Here is a 20,540-nt window from a genome sequence, read left to right as displayed (position 1 = left end):
TGACCCAGTTATATATTATTTTACTGTCAACAGTCCCCACTGTATATGCAGAGTAAAGAGAGCTCCTTCAAAACAGTCTTCAATCAGTGTCTGTGATCAGTTTGTACTCCTGCTCCTTTGTGTCTCGTCTCTGCTGCTCCACATGCTGCTGCTTCCTCCTCCTGTTGTCTTTTTCGCGCCACCAGTGCTCACAAGCCCCACCTTCAAGCCGAAACCACGCCCCCGCAAAGCCGCTGTGACCAATAGTAGCGGGTGGCATCTTCTTCTAGCCAATCAGAGCACAGCAGAGGGGCGGTGCGAGAATCGTTTCGCGGGAAACAGACAGGAAAGAGTTCAGTTTTTGCCGCGGAGCAGAGACCGTGAGCAGCGTTTGTCTCCGGTAGTTTAACGGCCACCGTATCTGACCGTATATCTCTTTAGCCTGAGCTCCGGTTCGTCCCGTGTTGATCGCCGAGCTGCTGCAGGATGTCTGGCTTCGACGACCCGGGAGTTTATTACAGTGACAGCTTCGGAGGAGGAGGAGGAGAGGGAGCAGGAGGAGATGAAGGAGGACAGAAGAGGGTCCACATCAAGAAGCGGTTCAGGGAGTTCCTCCGGCAGTTCAGGGTCGGGACCGACCGGACCGGCTTCACCTACAAATACAGGTCCGTTCATAACCATCACACACCTGCAGGTAATAGAGTCTGGTGTGTAAAGCGAGTGCTGAGCCGTGTGACTCTAGTGTTAGACGCAGCCGAACATGTGGCGTTAGATTTACTCACCGTGAGGAGCACAGTGTCATACAGTCTGATGTGGGAGATGTCTAATGTCTGAAAAAATGACCCTGATGATGTCATCAAAGTCCTCTAAATGTGGGCTTGTGACTTGAAAAGTAACAGACAGCTAATGAAGGACGGGGGGCATTGAGTTGCATCATGGGAAATGTAGGACCCAGCATCTCTGGAGCATGGTATGTTCAGTCAAGCAGCAAGCTTTGTGGCTGGAATATGAGGCCATGCAAGTGACAAAAAGTGCAGTTAATTGAATGTGTAATTTAAAATATTAGGCGGAAGCTACAGTATCTGTGACAGTGTTGTTGTTTTTATGGTAATATTTATTTATTTTTTGTGGGAATGTTTCTTCTTGTTATTTTTATTTATTTATGTATTTTGGTAAAACTTTTGTTGTGGCAATGTTTTTTATTTTGTGGTACAGTTTTTGGCAATTTTTTTCCAGTATTGATTCTTTCTTCTTTTTATGCAGTAATGGTATATATTTATTTTTATTTATTTATTTTTTTTTGCGGTAACGTATCTAATTTTTTTTGCAGTCACTTTTCTTTTTTGTGGCAGTTTTTTTTTGTAATTTTTTTTCGTGTTAATACTTCTTTTTTGCCATAATGTCTTTTTTTGTTGTAATTTTCCTTTTTGTGGTATAATTTATTTTATTTTTTGCAGTATGGATTCTTTTTTTTTTTTTTTAGCAGAGGTGTTTATTTATGTTTTCATATATGTGGCAGTGTTTTTTTGCAATAATTTTTCTTTTTGCGGCAGTGTTTTTTTTTTTTTTTTTGGAGATAATTTTTCTTTTTGTGGCAGTGGTTTTTTTTTGGAGATAATTTTTCTTTTTGCGGCAGTGTTTTTTTTGTTTTTTTTTTTGGAGATAATTTTTCTTTTTGCGGCAGTGTTTTTTTTTGGAGATGATAATTTTTCTTTTTGTGGCAGTGGTTTTTTTTTTTTTTTTTTGGAGATAATTTTTCTTTTTGTGGCAGTGGTTTTTTTTGGAGATAATTTTTCTTTTTGCGGCAGTGTTTTTTTTTTTTTTTGGAGATAATTTTTCTTTTTGCGGCAGTGTTTTTTTGTTTGTTTTTTTGGAGATAATTTTTCTTTTTGTGGCAGTGGGTTTTTTTTTGGAGATAATTTTTCTTTTTGCGGCAGTGTTTTTTTGTTTGGTTTTTTTGGAGATAATTTTTCTTTTTGCGGCAGTGTTTTTTTTTTTTTTTTTGGAGATAATTTTTCTTTTTGCGGCAGTGTTTTTTTTTGGAGATGATAATTTTTCTTTTTGTGGAAGTGTGTTTTTTGTGGTAATGTTTCTTTTTTTTACGACGATGGTTCATTTTTGCAGTAATGTTTGTTTTTTTGTTCATTTTTCTTTCTCATGTCTTTTTTGTTGTAAGGTTTCTTTTTCCTTTTTTTGTTGCGTAGGCAGAGTGCGCCACTCAACAAATTCATTTTTTTATTTACACATGACAATACACGCAAACTTTTATTTGATCAGACTTCATAGCTGCTGTTCTTTTTGTTCTGGGCTCTGACAGCTTTAGTTTTATAACACCATGTAATAATGTTTATTGTCTTCTTATTTTATTCAGAGATGACCTGAAGAGACACTACACCCTGGGGGAGTACTGGGTGGAGGTGGAGATGGAGGACCTCGCCAGTTTTGATGAGGATCTGTCAGACTGTCTCTACAAGCTGCCGTCTGAGAACCTGCCGCTGGTCAGTCTCAAACTAAAATACTGTGATAACTTTAAAATGACTGGTGAGCCAGTTTCACACAGCCACAGTTACAGTGATTTCTTTCCTCTAACTCTCCACTCTACGTTACAGCTTGAGGAGGCTGCGAAGGAGGTGGCTGACGAGGTGACTCGTCCCCGTCCTGCAGGGGAGGAGACAGTCCAGGACATCCAGGTCATGCTGAAGAGTGACGCACATCACGCTTCCATCCGTGGCCTCAAGGTACAAACACACTCCTTTTTATATCTCTCATTCTCATGTTTCTCATCGACCGTTTGATGACATCATGTTGTTCCCCTCCTCCTGCAGTCCGAGCAGGTGTCTCGTCTGGTGAAGATCCACGGCATCATCATCTCAGCCACAGCAGTGAGGGCGAAGGCTACCAAAGTGTGTCTGCAGTGTCGCGGCTGCCGCAACATCATAAGCAACATCCCTCTGCCCCCGGGCCTGCAGGGTTACGCTCTGCCACGCAAGTGCAACACGTGAGTGTGAACGTCTGGATCAAGAAGGCAACAGGAATGACTGACGTGAGCATTTCAAAACAAACATCTTCCCATTAAGTTCAACAACTTTCCTCTCTTCTCAGTGAGAATGTTGGAAGAGTGAAGTGTCCTGTCGACCCCTACTTCATCATCCCAGACCGCTGTGTTTGCGTCGACTTCCAGACGCTGCGCCTGCAGGAGTCTCCAGACGCGGTGCCTCACGGAGAGATGCCCCGTCACCTGCAGCTCTACTGTGACCGGTGCGGAGCAAACTCTCAGGCATTGGTCCATCCACAGAGTTAGAAACATAAAGCACTGTTAGCTCAAACTTGTTTCATCTGCTCCTCCTCTCTCAGGTATCTGTGTGACCGTGTGGTCCCAGGCAACAGAGTGACCATCATGGGTATCTACTCCATCAAGAAGATGGCTGCTGCGAAGACCAAAGGCAAAGAGAAAAGCGCTGGTGTGGGGATCCGTGCGTCCTACCTGCGGGTGGTCGGCATCCAGATGGACACAGAGGGTGCAGGTAAACATTAAAACACTCGTCTATTAGTGTAATGAATGCATTTCCTTTCTGGGGACGGAGGAGTTGGATGTTGATGTTTTTTGTCTTCCAGGTCGTGGTGCGACTGGATCAGTCTCTCCACAGGAAGAGGAGGAGCTGAGAGCACTCGCTGCCACTCCTAACATCTACACCTCTCTGGCCAGCTCCGTCGCTCCCTCCATCTACGGCAGTGATGATCTGAAGAAGGCCATCACCTGTCTGCTGTTCGGAGGGTCGAGGAAGAGGTGAGGCTCACACATGTACTCCAGAGCAGTGAAGTGTAAACCCTCTCCTCACACGTTTAGTGACGCTTGCTGTTCTTTCAGGCTGCCTGACGGTCTGACTCGCAGGGGCGACATCAACCTGTTGATGCTGGGAGATCCGGGTACAGCCAAGTCTCAGCTGCTCAAGTTTGTGGAGAGATGTTCACCTATTGGGGTAAATATCCAGCCTCCCATGGCAACTCAATATTATCTTTTCTTGTGGCTTGTAAATAGCAACCTGGTCTCACTCCGAAGTCATCGATGATCAGCCATTGATCAGCGACTTCCAGCGTCAGACACTGACATGGATGGGTCGAACAAACACTTGGGAGAGCGGTGTATTTCCTGTAAAAACTAAGTATAATTTAAAGGGAGACCATGCACGCGGCGTCCCACAAAGTTCATGACCGAGGTCGCAGTGAGACTGTGTTGTAACTTGACCCTCTGATGCTGAGCCGTCTCCGTGTGTCTCCAGGTTTATACCTCAGGTAAAGGCAGCAGTGCAGCCGGTCTGACCGCCTCTGTGCTGAGGGACCCCAACACTCGTGGTTTCATCATGGAGGGCGGAGCCATGGTGCTGGCCGACGGAGGAGTCGTGTGCATCGATGAGTTTGACAAGGTAAAAACCATCTCATATAGCAGCAGGAGGACGTTAACTTTATCTGTGTCCCCGGATTAAAGACAAACTACTTGTGTTGTTCAGATGAGAGAAGACGACAGAGTGGCCATCCATGAAGCCATGGAGCAGCAGACCATCTCCATCGCCAAGGTATTTACTGACCTCACATCACAGTTTCCTCTCTGCACTGAGTGGATCACAGGCCGAACTAACATCCTGACTCCTCCCAGGCCGGCATCACCACCACCCTCAACTCCCGCTGCTCCGTGCTCGCTGCTGCTAACTCCGTGTTCGGTCGCTGGGACGACACAAAGGGGGAGGACAACATCGACTTCATGCCAACCATCCTGTCCCGTTTCGACATGATCTTCATCATCAAGGATCAGCACGACCAGCAGAGAGACATGGTGAGGAGACGCACGTGACAGAGGACGCTGCTTCTAAAGCCGGATTTGTACTCGTGCAAATCCTTTACATCGTCAACATTTATATTGAGTTTAATGTTCTTTAATACTTGTGTGTTTGTAGACACTGGCTCGTCACGTGATGAACGTCCACCTGAGCGCTCAGACACAGACCGAAGGTGTCGAGGGCGAGATCCCGCTCGCCACCTTCAAGAAATACATCGCCTACTCCAGAACGTGAGTCTCTACATTAGTGTTTGTTGCACATTTTCTTCCACTCATGATGAAATAACTCTCTGCTCTTACTGGACTCAATAACATGATTTGGTGTGAATGTTTGCTCGCAGGAAATGCGGACCTCGGCTCTCTGCTGCGGCTGCGGAGAAGCTGAAGAACAGATACGTGGTGATGAGGAGCGGCGCCCGAGAGCACGAGAGAGAGACTGACAAGAGACCCTCCATCCCCATCACTGTCAGGTAGGTTTAACATGCTGCTGTTCAAATCCACTCATCAGTGATGATCCTTTAAACTCCACCTGTTGATGCGTCAGTGCTCCTCAGTCATCATGTGTGTTTTTGCGTCTTCAGGCAGCTGGAGGCGGTGGTGCGTATCGCAGAGTCTCTGGCCAAGATGAAGCTGCAGGCCGTGGCCGGAGAGGAAGAGGTCGACGAGGCTCTCAGACTCTTCCAGGTCTCCACACTGGACGCTGCGCTGTCCGGCAGCCTCTCAGGTGTGTTTTGGTTTCGTACTTGTGACTATTATAACGCGTGGATCTTCAGGAGTGTAAGGACACAAGTCATGGTTCAGTGGAAGGAAAATGCATAAGGATGTTTGAGTTTTACAATACCTAGGAGAGACCACGCAGGGCCTACATGCATCTAGAAATCAGCCTAAGTGTTTGTAGTCAAAATGCAAATTTGACCAAAGCCAAGATAAACACTGACAGTTCAATTTTATGAAAAAATACTACATATGATTGTGTAAAATAAGTTTAAATCACTTAATAAACACATTTAGAATGTGACAGGTGGTGTTTTTGATGCCTGAGTTTACCTGACGGATCTGTAGAGTGACATCGTATCTTTAAACTGGACACACTATAATAGCTTTATGTTTTCTGAACGTCTGTCTGACCCTGTTCTGTCTCCAGGAGTGGAGGGCTTCACGTCTCAGGAGGACCAGGAGATGATCTCACGCGTTGAGAAGCAGCTGAAGAGACGTTTTGCCATCGGCTCCCAGGTGTCCGAGCACAGCATCGTCCAGGACTTCACCAAACAGGTCAGTGTGACAATATCATGAAGGAAAATGGTTATACATATAGAGTGATGTGAAACAAGACTCAAATGAAAACTTCCACTGAGGAAATGTTGACTGAAACTAATCAAAAAAGACTAAAATGTGACTTTAAATTACAATTTTAAATCTCTACACACATCACCATGCTGAATGGTTTGCTTCCTGCAATTATAATCCAATTAATCATATTTCCACACGTGTTAAGTGTTTTTTTTGGTTTTTTTTGGCTGGAAAAAATGCCCTCCAATACATGATTAGAGAAAAGTAAAATCAGACATTGACTGAAGAAGTTACTGCGAGGTATTAGTACATCACACAATCAAATCATGACTGAAAAACACTACTTTAATCAAACACTGGTCAACTTGTGTGCACAGCAGAAATGTAACTCCAACACTGCTCAGGGACGCCAGCATGCAGACATGTTTAAATACACCAGTTTGAAAAATGGCCATGTTCCTTTTTCCCTCGCTAAAAGTTAGCCTAACTTTGGAGCGTTATTTGGCCCCGTTTCCGACCAGATATCCTGAAATGGTGGATGCCAATGGTCCTCTAGTTTAATATGATAACCACTGTAGCTTTCAAACTGTGCAGGAACAGCAGCTTTTCTTCCTAAAAATGAGCCTGCCTCTCTTCTCACCTTCAGCTTCGCCCTTCACACCTGCTGCTGCTTCACGTTTTGCTGTTTAATGCCTCTCTGCTCCTTTTATTTTCCTGCTCTCCCTGTACCTGGCTCCTCTTTGGAGCTCCTGGGATTCGGTCCGCCATTTTGATTTAGCTAATCAGGCTGAGTCCGCCTCATATATTAGTGGGCTTATATAACTTACTGACTTAAAACACTGACAAATCAAGTTCTGTAAGTAAATTGGGTAACACTATACTTGAAGGTATCTACATAAGAGTGACATGAAACTGTCATAACTATGACATGAACCTGTCATGAACATTATGTACATGTCAAAAACGTTTATGACTGCTGTCATTAAGTGTCATTCGGTTTTTGTAATGACAAGTTGACGTTGTTTGGGTTGTCTTGATTATGACAACTTGACATTAATCAAAGTGACATTACCACAAGATGTCTTTAACAGTAATAATCATAATGTCACCTTGTCATGAACACACAAAGAGGTGCATTTCTTGTTAATGTCAGTTAGTGTCATCCTGGTTAATGTCAACTTGTCATGACAAAGACAACTTCTGGTAATGTCACTTTGATTAATGTCAAGTTGTCATAATCAAGACAACCCAAACAATGTCAACTTGTCATTACAAAAACCAAATGACACTCAGTGACAGCAGTCAAACGTTTATGACATGTACATAATGTTTATGACAGGTTCATGACCGTGTCACATCATAGTTATGACAGTGTCATGTCACCCTTATGTAGATACCTTCAAGTAAAGTGCTACCAAAAATTGTCTTACTTGATCCAATTTCAAGGTCAACCATTAGACCATGTCATGGCCCCTCCTCTTTGGCTGGGGTCATCTCTAACCTTTGACACCAGCCCACCACCACGGGTTGGCACCATGTTACCACCAAATAAGCGGAGCCGCTAGCTAGCTTCCTGCTGACCTGGTGCAGAGCAGCCAAGGCTAACTAACCAGTGTGGCATTAATACCTTATTAGCTTTGTTCTTAATGTGGTACAGCATAGTGCTGCTGTTCAGCTAGAGAGTAGCAAGATTAACCTACAGGCCGACATGTTCTCAGGAGGTTAACCAGCGATATCCTGCGTTAAAACAACTACAGTTTTAGGTAGGGGCTTAAAAAGAAATGAACACAGATTAGTTCCTGATCATTTGTGATAAGTGCTTTTAATGACCTGTGGGCGTTCAGTCCGAGAGTGAAAAGAGGAAGACTACTGTTTCCTACTCACAGAAAGAAATATGTAGATCTGCAGCGTGTCTTATGCGAGTTTCACCTCAGGCAAGATGAGACGGGTTATTTGTGCAGCACACAAAGGCAACATAGAAAATGAAAACCAGTTTAGAGAAGGAAAACTAGACCAAAGTAAGAGTTTTTTTTCTCGGCGTAACCTCTGCGTGTTCTCCCGTTTGTTCCACTGTACAGAAATACCCAGAGCACGCCATCTACAAAGTCCTGCACCTGATGCTGAGGAGGGGCGAGCTGCAGCACCGCATGCAGAGGAAGGTTCTCTACAGAGTCAAATAGAAAAAGAACTGAGCTCTCACACATGTTGTTGTTTATGTAAATAGTTTGTGCCTGTTTGTTTGTGTCGCTCTGCATCGCAGAATAATTCCTGATCTCAGCCCCGGTGAAAAGTGACGGAGTTGATTTCAGTTTGGTTTTAAGGCACCAACAGTCTGATCAAAGTAAACAGTGAAAAATGTCACATTAAGATGTTAAAAAAATAAAGTATTTGAAGTCACTCTGGTTCAAATTCTGATTTTATTCAACAGCAATCATAAAAAAACAGACAGTATATGATTGTTTTCATGAACTTTATACAAATGACGAGTAGAAAATAATCTGTTCAGCTGATTTGATGGTTTATAAATTTCACGAGTTGCATGAAGCGTTATTAAAGTGCCATGTGTGCGTATAAATGTAAAGGCAAAGTCTACATGGCGTAGAGTCCCATCCCAATAGTGGTCAGAGCCACACACACTCCCACGGTGATCCTCATGACGGGTGAAGACGGGAACATGGTGGCTTTGACGGCGCTGCTCTCTGATTGGTCCGCTGTTGTGACACTCAGCATTTTCTGCAAGTCATCAAAAACCTGCAGGAACAGACATAAAATCTCAGATTGTGTCGACACATTCACTTCCTGTTTTTGCCAGTTTCACTGTTACTTAAAGATACTCTGGATGTCACCATCGGGCACGGACACTGTCAGTCACCTCTCTGATTCTGCTGTTCTCACCTGGATGTTGAGCTCGAAGGCGGCGACGGCCTCCTCCAGCACCGCCGCCCTCTCCTGCTCCGTCAGCTCGATGCTGTTCATGCGGCCCCTGTACAGCTGCTTGAAGCGGTGTGGGCTGCTCACGCCGGGGAAGGAGAAGAAAGAAAGCCCCTCTTTGCTGCTCAGCCCCAGAGACTTCTGGGTGATCTTCCCCAGCACCTGACCTCCTGATAGGTCGCCGAGGTATCGAGTGTAGGCGTGAGCCACCAGCAGCTCTGGGCTCTCTCTGCCAATCTGAAAAAAAACAGGACAGGTTCAGATGTTACTCAGCAACAGGGGAATCCTCTGGACCCAGGTGTTCAGAAGTAACCTGACTGAGCTTTGGCAGGGACGTAAATACAGACAGTGTGGGCAGAGCACTTGCACTGGGGAACGTGGGGGTGGGGGGCCACCTTGGAACTACATCTGTGTCCAAAGAAGAACTCACATTAAATTTAAAAAGGTGCCATTTACTATAGGCTATATACTATGTACATAAAACACTTCAATTAAATGAATAGTTCCTTATTTTACTTTGATATTTTTGTCATATACAGGTACGCAATCATGATTGTTGGGTAACATTTTTTGATGTTGTCTATTCAGTCTCTATTTCATCATGTGACAAGATGACACGATACAGGAGCCAATTAAGGTGCAAAAATGGTGGTGTGTGTGTTATAACTGGTAAACTATGAAACAACTTTTAATATAACCTCCTTTTACATGAAAAACAAGCAGTAAGTAGGTAAAAAGCCTTTTTGCTGTATATGATGCATCATAATTCCCTCTCTAATATCTATTTCAACATTGAAACTACATTTAATTCTGATGATTAACAAGGTTAACAAAATTCTCAGGCTGCAGTTAACCGCGCATGTTTACATTAGCGGGTTTATGAGTTGTCCGCATCGCACACCTGACCCCTGCTGTCACATGGACTGAACCATTTCATCATTTCACAGAACCTGCAGTTCAATGTTGAGGTTTCAGAAAGATCTGTTTCAATGTTTGAACAATTTTGAAGCCACGTTTAAAGTTTATGGAACAACACTGTAAAATCAATGCTGATTCATCTTTCAGAATCAAAGCATAATTCAACAGTGAATTAAAAAGCCAACAGTGAATTATGCGATCAAATCTGATTTCAGAATACTTTTTTTACTTTTAAACAACTTATTTTCAAGATTTGATCCGATCTGAAATCCGATCACATTATTTAAATATTATAAATGAGTAGGTATATGGGGGGGAAATTAATACGGCATAGTATTGTGATATTTTGTGTGAAAATATTAACTTGTCAACTTTTGTATCGTACAAATACAAATTAAACGTTTGGTAGCCTACTGGAATAATAAAATCATGTTTTCAGTCACCAGATAAATTTTCCTGCGATAAAAATGACGGAAGTGACACAAACAGACTTAAAACTTTATCTTAATTACGGCTGTCAATCGGTTAAAGTATTTAATCTTGATTAATCACATAATTGTCCACGGTTAACTCATGATTAATCGCACATTTTTTACCTGTTCTAAATGAACCTTAAAGGGATGTTTCTCAAGTTTTAATACACTTATCTTAGCCTTAAAATTCCATCTTGATTAGGGCTGTCAATTGATTAAAATATTTAATTGCGATTAATCGTATGATTATAGCTGACTCGCTAATAATTGCAAATGAATCGCACATTTTTACCTGTTCCTATTCTTTATGTTTTTAATATCCTTATCAACATGTGAGTGAACAAAGATACTTTAACACACTGTAGTGTCCAGCGTTACACTTGTAAAGGTTATCTGAACATCCCGTAGTTCTTTAAGCAGCTCGACGCACTCTGGCAGTAACTCAGTTCACATCGACAGTAAATGCAAAAACTTTGGTCGTGCTGAGAGAATCATGTGGCGGACGACGCCTTCCTTTATCTGTGTCTGTTCACAGAGGTTTGTGTTTGCTCGACATTCATAAATTTACAGCTGCATTGCTTCCTGATCTCCCACTCGGGTGCACCGAAGGTTGTAATTATAGACGGTATGTGCGTTAATCGTGCGTCAAAAAAGTTTGTAGCGTTGAAAGTAGTTCTCTTTAACTCGGTATTAACGTGTTAACTTTGGCAGCCCTGATCTTAACAGATACAACAGATGTTGATAAAGTTTTTTGCAGTTTAAATAAGGTAAGAAATTGCACTGTATGTTTTGGCAATACTCAACAAAACATTTAAATCATGATGATATTGTATCGTAACTTGAGTATCGTTATAGTATCGTCTCGCGGCTGAGGATTAACGGAGGTGCCTCCTCTTCACTCACCTGTCGTAGTCTCTGTTGGTATCTGTGTGTGGCTGCAGGAACAATCACCCTCTTCCTCCACTCCGAGCCGAAAAAATGCTCCAGATCTCTTTCGAGCGACTCCAGACGGGCGAGCTCCTGAGGGAAGTAGATCGGAGCCACGGCTGGATGGGAGCAGTTCCTGTCCAGCTCCTCCTCCAGCGCCTTGTAGATCTCGTAGAGGGAACACAGCAGCACCTGAAACAGGAACAGAGAGATACAGGTCAACATCCAGAGAGTGTGACCTTTGTGTCAGCCCACACATGTGTTCATATGCCAGTGTGTGCAGTTTACCTTGTACTGCGGCAGCGTGATCTGACCCTTCTGGTAGCTCAACATCAGCTGTGTGTTCTCAGCTCTGATGTGGTTGGTCTTAGTGGCTGCTTTGATCTGCTCTGATAAATCACTGACAGGAGAAAGACACAGTTATTGAAGGAACTTTTACAGCATAAAAATAAAAGTTTAGTTTGATCAAAGTGTCTTCATACCTGCCGACGTCCCCTGTGTCTTCTTTCCTGGCGCTCTTCATGTTCTCCATCTGTGCAGACTGTAACAAAAGGCTGATTAAGTTAGAAACTGAAGTCTTCTCTCCTTCGTCAGCAGGTCGGTCCTCCTCCTGTGAGTTATCGGTCCTCTGTGTCCTCCTCACGGCTCCGTCCTCTTTTATACAGCCCTGCTGTGCTGCAGCTGCTGAGTCAAAGGGGAAGTGTGACTGCTGACTTTCCTCACACCACAACACTGCTGAGACCTAAACATGACACAGCAGGCATGTGAGGGGAAATCTAAAAACATGACAAGGCAGAAACCAAAAGTTCAGTTTAAGGCTGCTGTTTGTGCTGATGCTGAGGGAGGAACAGGAGTTAGTCAGCACACTTTTCCCTCTCTGATGTATTTCTCTGGTATAAGTCATGTTAGAATCATCCAACAAAGGTTAAAGTCTCAGCTATTAATGAACATGTTAGTTTGTGACAATCGGCCCGTCAGGTCAGGTCAGTTGGTACGGTGTTAAAAAGCTAAAGTTACAAGAAAATAAAACAACCAACACAAACTATTTGAACATTTGATTCAAACAAGAACCAGAAAACATGAACATTTAACAGAATATCCAACACATTCTCACTCCGACCTCGTCACATATCAACGTTTGGTCATTGACTTTGAACGTCTACATGTGACGTGAGAAGTACCCAGGTGGGTTGGCTGTTGACGCTCTGGGACACAGTGTCGACTTCTGTCTGTAATGTTGTGCTCACACCGGGCGCAAATAAAACAATTTGCGCGACACAGTAACACGTAAAGTCAAGGTAAAGATGCGATTAGATGTGAATTCCTGCTGGCTGATATGTTGGACACAGTGGACATAATGGACACGATGAAAAAGACATGAAATACGTGAATTCTGCAGCGCAAATGAAGCGAGTAGCGCAATTTTGTGTCATACACTTATTTGCAAGAGTTTACAAAACGGAATTCAGCAACCCATTTGCGCCACGATAGCCAGTTAGCATTGAGATCCTCCGGGGACGTATGACGCCAATGACACAACATAATGTTGTGTTCACACTGGGCGCAAATAAAACAATTTGCGGGAGTCAATAACATGTGAAGTCAATGTAAAGACACGATTAGACGCACATTTCGACCAGGTGGCATGCTTGGCATGTTGGACACAATGGACGCAATGCAAATGATGCGAAACACGCAAATGAAGGGAGTAGTGCGAATTTGTGTCACATCCTTATTCGTGACAGTTGAAAATCTGAACACCATCGACCAATTTGCACCCTGATAGCCAATCAGCATTGAGATCCGTCAGAAGTTCATTAATCGATTCAGTGATTTCATGCGTGTATGAAGCGTGTCAACACAAAATATTCTAGCTTTCAAACTCAGGCGAGTAATGTGGTGCGAAAATTCACATCGGGTTTGGTGTGAACGAAACATATAAGACAATTAGTGCGAGTCATATCCAGGTAAAGTCAATGTAGAGAGGCGATAAGATGCGAATTCCCACCGAGCAGCACAATGGACGGAATGGACCCATTGGAAGCGATGCAAATTACGCAAAAAAATGTGAACACGTGGCGCAATTAAAAAATTCGAACTTCAGTGACCAATTCGTGCCACAAAAGCCAATCAACGTTGAGATGCAGTGAAGATGTACTGGTGGAAGTTCATTCATCGATTCAGTGATTTCGTGCCCGTATGAAGCAAGTCAACACAAAATATTCGTTCAAACTTGTGCAAGTAACGCAACATGAAAATTTGCGTCATGCTTGGTGTGAATACAACTAGGGATGTCCCGATCACATTTTTTTTGCATCCAATCCGATGCCGAGTCCAATCCGATACTTTGCAAAGCATTAAGAAAGAACAAAAAAAGAATTCATCCAAGCTGTCCCATAAGGTTTGTTTTTTATTTAAATATTATCCAGAAAGCTTATCGGTGGTTCAGCAGCACAAATTGCAAACAAATTCTGAATTGTAAACAAATTGTCCCTCCAGAGTTGCCATAGGGCTGTGGTAGGCGAGGTTCCATCGTTAGGTGTGGCTGTGTTGCTCGGAATAAAGAGAGAAACGGTGGCCGCTGAACCTGTTGTCTCGACTCCTGACCATTTATTGCTCATTAGCCGCATTAAGTTGGGCGAAGCCACGACGCTCTGTTACAATACATTGGAAAGCGGAGGCAACAATGAACATAGATGAAAAACCTGGACATTGTTGTTGTTTTGATTCCTCCGATCTCTTATTACCTATTCAGATTTTGTAAAAATAACATGATCGGTGCCGATACCCGATCCGAGGTTCTAAATACAACATATGAAACAATTTGCATGAATCAATTACATGTAAAGTCAAGACATGATTAGACACGAATTCCAACTGGGAGGTGCGATGGATAAGATGAACCCATTGGACACAATGTGAAATACGCAAATTAAGCAAACACTCAGCACTCAAATACTCGGCAACTCACACCAAAACAATCCAGACTGACAGAGAGCTCTACAGGTCAGAGGACAGATGTGTGTTTGGTTACAGAGTGAACAGTCCCTCTATTATTATTGAGAGATAGTCAGAAAATGTAAAATGCTCAGATTACAACAGGCCTCTTGACCCTTCGTAGATTATCTTTATTACTGCAACATGTGTCTTCAGACAAACCTCTGAAGAGGACGGGCTTATGCTTTGGGCGGAGACCACTAAATGTTTTTGTGTGTAGACAAATAATCCTGCGTCCCACCTGCCTGGGGAAAGTTACACAGACAGAAACAGTTGGACAGAAGGATCCTCCACTCACTCACTCTGCATCCTCTACGTGACGGTGAGTAAAAGTCTTTATCTTTATTTGTTTAAACTGTTCAGCTAAAACACAAGTGTAGATTAAGGCGTCTATCATGCGTCACCCTGCAGCAGAGATGAAGAGAACACAACTGAATTTGTTTCAACAGTTTGATCAGAGTAACTCACAGTAACACAGACTAACAGTGACACACACAGTAACATATGGTGACTGTGTGAAGGCCTGTTGGACGTCCTGACAGAGCAAAGAGAAAGAGAGACAGCTTTACTGTTACAGCCAGGAAGTTATTCCATTTAGGTCAAATAAAATATACAGTACAGGGCTGGCACGAGATCAGATTCTTATCATGGCCAAAAGAGTTCATGAGCCTACATCTGTATAAAATAATGGACACAGATACGGTGATGTCACCCATTGGTTTGTGGACTCCCGTTTTCAAGTTTGGCATTTCGGCCGTCGCCATATTAGTTTTTTGGAGCCAGAGGTGACCATATTTGGGCGAGAGGCTAGTGCAGTGGAGGAGTGAGAGGTGGATCTGACTGAGGAGATGAGGATGATGTCACTTAGAGCAGCCCCGCCCTTAATATATGCAGCTTCAAGCCTTCATAACATTTAAATGGATGAGTTATATAAAAATTCACTCCTGTACAGCTGTCATAAACGGGGACTTTAGCTATAGAGACCAAAACAGTTTTTTTGTACCAGACTGTAAACATGTTTATTTCTGCTGTAAAGTTTTAACATGGAGGTCTGTGGGGATTGACTCACTCTTAGCGCCAGCCTCAAGTGGACATTAGAGGAACTGCAGGTTTTGGAACTTCCTGTGTTGGCTTCATTTCACTAAACACAGTGTTTTGTATCCATACAAACGTTACAGAATATTTTACCTTCATAAGCTCTTCTGATAATGTTTTTTATTTTCTTTTTTTTTGTTGGTGTGTGGAAAAAACATATTGGATACCAATTATTAGTGAAACCAGAGTTTTTATTTTTTTGTTATCTTATGTTATTTATTATCTTATTTATTTATTTATTTTGGTGTGGATGAAAAAAAAAAAACATTTCAGACACCCGATATCACATAAACCAGATTTTTATATTTTATTTTATTTAGTGTGCATGAAAAAAAACATATCAGACATTTATTATTACTGAACCAGAGGGTTTTTTATTTTTTTTATTTCATTGTTTTTTTTATTGGCATCTTATTTATTTATTTGGTGTGTATGAAAAAACCCCACATGGAACACCAAATATTACTGAAACTTGAATTTATATTTTATTTATTAACCAGGGTTATTTTTTTATTTGATTCTTTATTTTTTGGTGTGTATGGAAAAAACACATTGGATACCAATTATTACTGCAACTGGATTTTTTATTCTTTATTTTGTGTTTTTTGTTATCTTATTTATTTTGGTGTGGATGAAAAAAAAAACCCATTTCAGACACCTGATATCACTGAAACTGATTTTTTTTAAATTTTGTTTATTAATGAGTTGTTTTATTTTTATTTTATTTAGTGTGCATGAAAAAAACACATCAGACATTAATTATTACTGAAACCAAATTTTTTTGTTTTTTATTTTATTTATTTATTTGGTGTGTATGAAAAAAAAAACACAGGGAACACTTAATTTTTAATTTTATTTATTAACCAGAGTTATTTTTTATTTGATTCTTTATTTTTTGGTGTGTATGGGAAAAACATATTGGATACCAATTATTACTGAAACCAGAGTTTTTATTGTTAGTTATCTTATGTTTTTTGTTATCTTATAATTTAATATTTATAATTTTTATTTTTTATTTTTTGGTGTGGATGGAAAAAACAACAACATTTCGGACACCAAATATCACTGAAACCGGATTTTTAAATTTATTAATCAGTTGTTTTATTTCATTTTGTTTGGTGTGCATGAAAAATCAATATATCAGTCATTTATTATTACTGAAACCAGATTTTTTATTTTTTTGTTTTTTATCTTATTTATTTATTTATTTATTTGGTGTGTATGGAATAAAAACCACATGGGACACCAAATATAACTGAAACTTGATTTATTTGTTTTTTTTATTTTTGGTGTGTATGGGAAAAACACATCAGATATTTATTATTACTGAAACCAGAGTTGTTGAGTGTGTGTGTGTGGAACAAATCTATCAGACACATAATTTTTCATCTGGAGGTTCTTTTTTTTTGTTTTGTTTTTGTGTGTATAGAAAAAATATATCGGACACCAAATATTACTGAAACCGGATTTACTTTTTTATTTTTTTATTTTTTTATGATGTGTATGGAAACTAAAACACCTGAAACCAGGGCTTTTTTTAAAAAAATTAATTAATTTTTTTTTAGTCTGTACGGAAAAAAAACACATCAGACACTTGTTATTACTGAAACCGGATTTCTTTTTGTTTTTAATATTGAATACCTGAAAAATATGCAGTGCACATATTTCCCTCATCACTTCACCCTGGTCAGAGACTGTGGGACATCTTCAGTAGCTTTTCTCCATTATATTCCACCCTGTTGTGTTCATGGTGTTTCTAACACGCCCCCTCGTACAGGCAGCCCTCCATTGGTTTTGTTATCCAGAGGGGGAAGTGGGCTGTACTGGAGGATTTTCGGAGGGGAAACATACACACACACACGTATCGTGCTTTACAATGCTGATCAGTAAACATGTAGCAGCCTGGACACGTCTGATCCATGTTGAACCTCAGATGGTGAGCTCGAGGGATCGTCTGGTTTGAAGGTAACGTCAGGTCTCCATGTTTATTTATTATAATCCTCAGGCCGACCTCACATCTGCCGCAGCGGCTCATGGCAGCGCCGCATCCTCAGGAGGGTGATATAACACCGGCCGGAGAGTCCGAGGAGAGCCGGGGGATCCTTCCCTCAGCACAATGCTAACTCTCAGCTCCTTTACACTGATTTAAAGTCCATCATTTATCAGATGAGCTGCCTGTGAAGTCAGACGCCATGATTATTATGGGATGGTTTGTATATTTGTGCTTCAGAGTAGCGAGACTCAAGATGTAGTCAGTGTTGTCTAATCATGGCCCTCATGTCCATCCAGACTGGGAAGGAAGTACATAATACAATTTATAACTTGTCTTAGACCATTTATGAACAAATCTCTGTGAAAAAAATAATAATAATGACTAAACTAATGTTGAATTATTCTCAACATAATGATTCCAATGATACCAGATGTGTCCAGATGAGATATAAGTGGATTTTTGTTGTTGTTTATTTGCGATAGTTTCTATATTCCTATGTGTCTCAGCAGCAGGATGTTAAAGTAAGACCCATACAGATGTTATAGTAGGGGAGACTGGGTATGGTTGTAACACGTTTTGTCTTACCACATACAACTTGCTTAACCGTTGTTTTAAGGTGGATTTATACTTGTGCGTCAGCCCGATGTGGAGGCTATGCTGTGTCCTACTTCCATGTGAGCATTTACACTTGTGCAGTGGTGTGTCTGTGTCACTCTGCAGTTACACCTCCAAAACACTGGTCAGCGGTGGGGATTCTGTGAAGTGCTGTAAAGTTTAGTTGATTCAAAACACACATTAAACACACATTAAACATGGCTTAATAGAGACAGTTTCAAACACAAGTACACAAATCAGCTTCACTATAACTCGCAGCATTCACAGACAAACACTTGTCTTTATCTGGACACATTTTCCCCACAAATACAACATGCTAACGTTATTAGCACAAGCCTATGGCATTTTACATTGTATAAATTAGCCTAGTGGCTAGCAGATGTGTGAGTGAGAGGAGACAGAGGGAGGCTGCTTAGTGAGAGAGCGGAGGTTGGGGTAAGGGGGGATCAACGCCTCCGCCCGCTCGACACAAGCATACTCGGGCGTACTATAAGCGGAGCGGACTCCGCGAGGAATGTCCGCAGTCATTCGGGCTTTCATGGTCGAGCGCACTTCCGCGTTGTAGTTTCCTGTAAAAATGTCCGTGAAAAATCCCTGCGATGTGAAAAATACATGCCGAGCAGTCACTGGTGCGCGGAGCAGAGTCCACGCGGTCGTAAAATCTGAGCTTTGCGCACACAGGGCTTGCGGACGTCCGCTTTGAGTCCGCGCAGACCTCCGCGGAGTCCGTTCCGCCTATGTTCTGCCCGAGTATGTTCGGGCCTTAACGCGCATGTCACGGAGCGGTGAACAAACCAAACAACGCAATGTCAGGAGAAATTGAAAAGATATGCCGTCTATGTAAAGTCAACTTGCTAATTAAGGAGCCATTACATGTTCAAGAGTTTTATAAAGCTGCTCAAACGCCAAAGAGAAGCTATAAGTGAACGTTTCAGCGGTGAAGCGTAATTAACTGAATTAAAATCAGCTAGCCTGAGGGAAAGGCTAAAATGCTTTTAGATAATCCATTACTTGGTCAGGGTTGGGATTTTAGTCTGTTTTATTTAGTTAAATAGCTCGTTTTGTGCTTGGGGACGTCTTGACCCAAATGTGAGGCAAGACCCACCCACACAATCATCCCGTTGTTCCTGACTACAACAAACGAAATATTTAATGGAGTTTTATTAATTGATTTATTATGTCATTTTATTTATTATGGTATCATGTCATTACTCAAACTTTTACCACACTGCCTTGTGTCCGACAGGTTATGGATTCGAACCTTCCTTGTTTTATCCTCTTCATCTTGATTGGCTGTGTCACATGCTCTTCTGATGATCATCACCACCACAATGCCACCCGCCGCTACGATTACTGTGTGCTCGGAGCCGGGCCTGCAGGACTGCAGATGGGATACTTCCTCTCCAAGGCCAAGAGAGACTACATCATCTTGGAGAGGAACTCAGGACCGGGCAGCTTCTTTAACAAGTAGGAAACTTTGTGATGACATATTGAACAGGAGACACAAGAAATTAGAGATGTTCTGATGCCACTTTAATTACAGTACCTGAACTTGCACATCGTCCGATACCAAGTACCAATCCGATATTGTTGCGTTAAAAAAACAAGGTAACCGCTTTATACTAACCCTGTATGGATGTACAGTTCTTGCATGTCTCAGGTTCAACTCTGACGGGTGGACAGACTACCTGCATTTTAGGCAACGCAGTATTGGAAGAACTCTACAAGAAATGGTGCTTGGAAATTGCACCTATCTACCCTCCCGAATCACCTTTGCCTTCTCTTCTCTGTTTTGTGTATCAAGGTATCCCAGGCACAGGAAGCTCATTAGCATCAATAAGATCTACACAGGAAGGCAGAACCGAGAGTTCAACCTGCGCCACGACTGGAACTCGCTGCTGAGCGATAAACCTGACCTCCTGTTTAAGAGGGTGAGCAGTGAGTTTTACCCTCCAGCCGATGCCTTCCCGCTCTACCTTTCCATGTTCGTGAAGGAGCTCGGGCTGAGGGTCAGGTACGGCGTGGACATCGGCAGGATCAGGGCAGTGCAGTCAGCCACCGGCAGGAGCTACATCCTGACTGATCAACATGTGATGGACTACACATGCAGGTAAATTTGCGTCCTGCTGAATCTGAAATGATCTTATATTGGTTTGGGTTGTGGATTGCATCGTGCTGTCCTCTGTCCTTCAGCGTCCTACTGGCAGCCACAGGTTTGTGGGTCCCTCAGAAGGTAGAGTTTCTCGGGTCTGACCTGGTTGAAGGCTACGAGTCCATCTCCACTAATCCAGAGGACTACAAGGACCAGGCCATACTTATCTTGGGCAAGGGGAACTCGGCTTTCGAAACAGCACAGAGCATCTTGGGAAGAGCAAGTCGGGTACACATGCTCAGTTCCAGCCCTGTTCGACTGGCTTGGCAAACTCATTATGTTGGAGACCTCAGGTAGCGCTAAAGATTTGGTGATTTCTTCCCTTATCTGTTCCGT

The 20,540-nt window shown here is 42.2% G+C and overlaps 5 protein-coding genes across 6 annotated transcripts in view; 3 read left to right on the top strand and 2 right to left on the bottom strand.

Moving 5' to 3' along the window:
- The window catches only part of kri1 (KRI1 homolog), a 602,835-nt gene that overhangs the window by 357,120 nt on the left and 225,175 nt on the right, over positions 1-20,540 (bottom strand). The gene's annotated exons all lie outside the window — the stretch shown is intronic.
- mcm5 (minichromosome maintenance complex component 5) lies at positions 318-8,500 on the top strand. The gene is made up of 16 exons (XM_049560686.1): positions 318-644; positions 2,351-2,477; positions 2,589-2,717; positions 2,805-2,977; positions 3,082-3,237; positions 3,334-3,503; positions 3,595-3,766; positions 3,848-3,959; positions 4,260-4,403; positions 4,488-4,553; positions 4,634-4,810; positions 4,932-5,044; positions 5,155-5,283; positions 5,395-5,537; positions 5,958-6,085; positions 8,182-8,500. Exons 1-16 carry the CDS (start codon positions 466-468, stop codon positions 8,281-8,283), a joined length of 2,220 nt encoding a protein of 739 aa, XP_049416643.1. The 5' UTR covers positions 318-465; the 3' UTR covers positions 8,284-8,500.
- Positions 8,507-11,985, bottom strand: hmox1a (heme oxygenase 1a). Its single transcript, XM_049560794.1, has 5 exons — positions 11,835-11,985; positions 11,641-11,752; positions 11,329-11,544; positions 8,999-9,271; positions 8,507-8,854 (listed from the first exon to the last, which is right to left on the bottom strand). The coding sequence occupies exons 1-5, from the start codon at positions 11,882-11,884 to the stop codon at positions 8,693-8,695; spliced, it is 813 nt and encodes a 270-aa protein (XP_049416751.1). The 5' UTR covers positions 11,885-11,985; the 3' UTR covers positions 8,507-8,692.
- ankrd54 (ankyrin repeat domain 54) overlaps positions 14,530-20,540 on the top strand; it is a 44,189-nt gene continuing 38,178 nt past the window's right edge. The window contains exon 1 of the mRNA XM_049560695.1: positions 14,530-14,671. The gene's annotated coding sequence lies outside the window, so the exon portion shown is untranslated. The remainder of the gene's footprint in view (positions 14,672-20,540) is intronic.
- foxred2 (FAD-dependent oxidoreductase domain containing 2) overlaps positions 17,244-20,540 on the top strand; it is a 32,967-nt gene continuing 29,670 nt past the window's right edge. For both annotated transcript variants that reach the window (XM_049560703.1, XM_049560702.1), the window contains exons 1-4: positions 17,244-17,409; positions 19,299-19,519; positions 19,857-20,162; positions 20,246-20,497. In XM_049560703.1, the coding sequence (XP_049416660.1) occupies positions 19,302-19,519; positions 19,857-20,162; positions 20,246-20,497 (776 nt within the window). In that variant the 5' untranslated portion in view covers positions 17,244-17,409; positions 19,299-19,301. The remainder of the gene's footprint in view (positions 17,410-19,298; positions 19,520-19,856; positions 20,163-20,245; positions 20,498-20,540) is intronic.

The sequence above is a fragment of the Epinephelus fuscoguttatus genome, linkage group LG19 (genome assembly GCF_011397635.1).
Source record: "Epinephelus fuscoguttatus linkage group LG19, E.fuscoguttatus.final_Chr_v1".
NCBI classification, from domain to species: Eukaryota; Metazoa; Chordata; class Actinopteri; order Perciformes; family Serranidae; genus Epinephelus; species Epinephelus fuscoguttatus.
This window is presented reverse-complemented; position numbering and strand designations above follow the sequence as displayed.

What these genes read in the sequence shown, in the direction of transcription:
- hmox1a (XM_049560794.1), bottom strand. Translation starts at nt 11,884, where the DNA reads ATGGAGAACATGAAGAGCGCCAGGAAAGAAGACACAGGGGACGTCGGC. An exon ending in TCACGCTGCCGCAGTACAAG is followed by an intron (nt 11,545 to 11,640) that starts GTAAACTGCACA and finishes TTCCTGTTTCAG; the next exon opens with GTGCTGCTGTGTTCCCTCTA. An exon ending in CCTTCGAGCTCAACATCCAG is followed by an intron (nt 8,855 to 8,998) that starts GTGAGAACAGCA and finishes CTGTTCCTGCAG; the next exon opens with GTTTTTGATGACTTGCAGAA.
- mcm5 (XM_049560686.1), top strand. Translation starts at nt 466, where the DNA reads ATGTCTGGCTTCGACGACCCGGGAGTTTATTACAGTGACAGCTTCGGA. An exon ending in TTCGGAGGGTCGAGGAAGAG is followed by an intron (nt 3,767 to 3,847) that starts GTGAGGCTCACA and finishes CTGTTCTTTCAG; the next exon opens with GCTGCCTGACGGTCTGACTC. An exon ending in TCCATCCCCATCACTGTCAG is followed by an intron (nt 5,284 to 5,394) that starts GTAGGTTTAACA and finishes TTGCGTCTTCAG; the next exon opens with GCAGCTGGAGGCGGTGGTGC.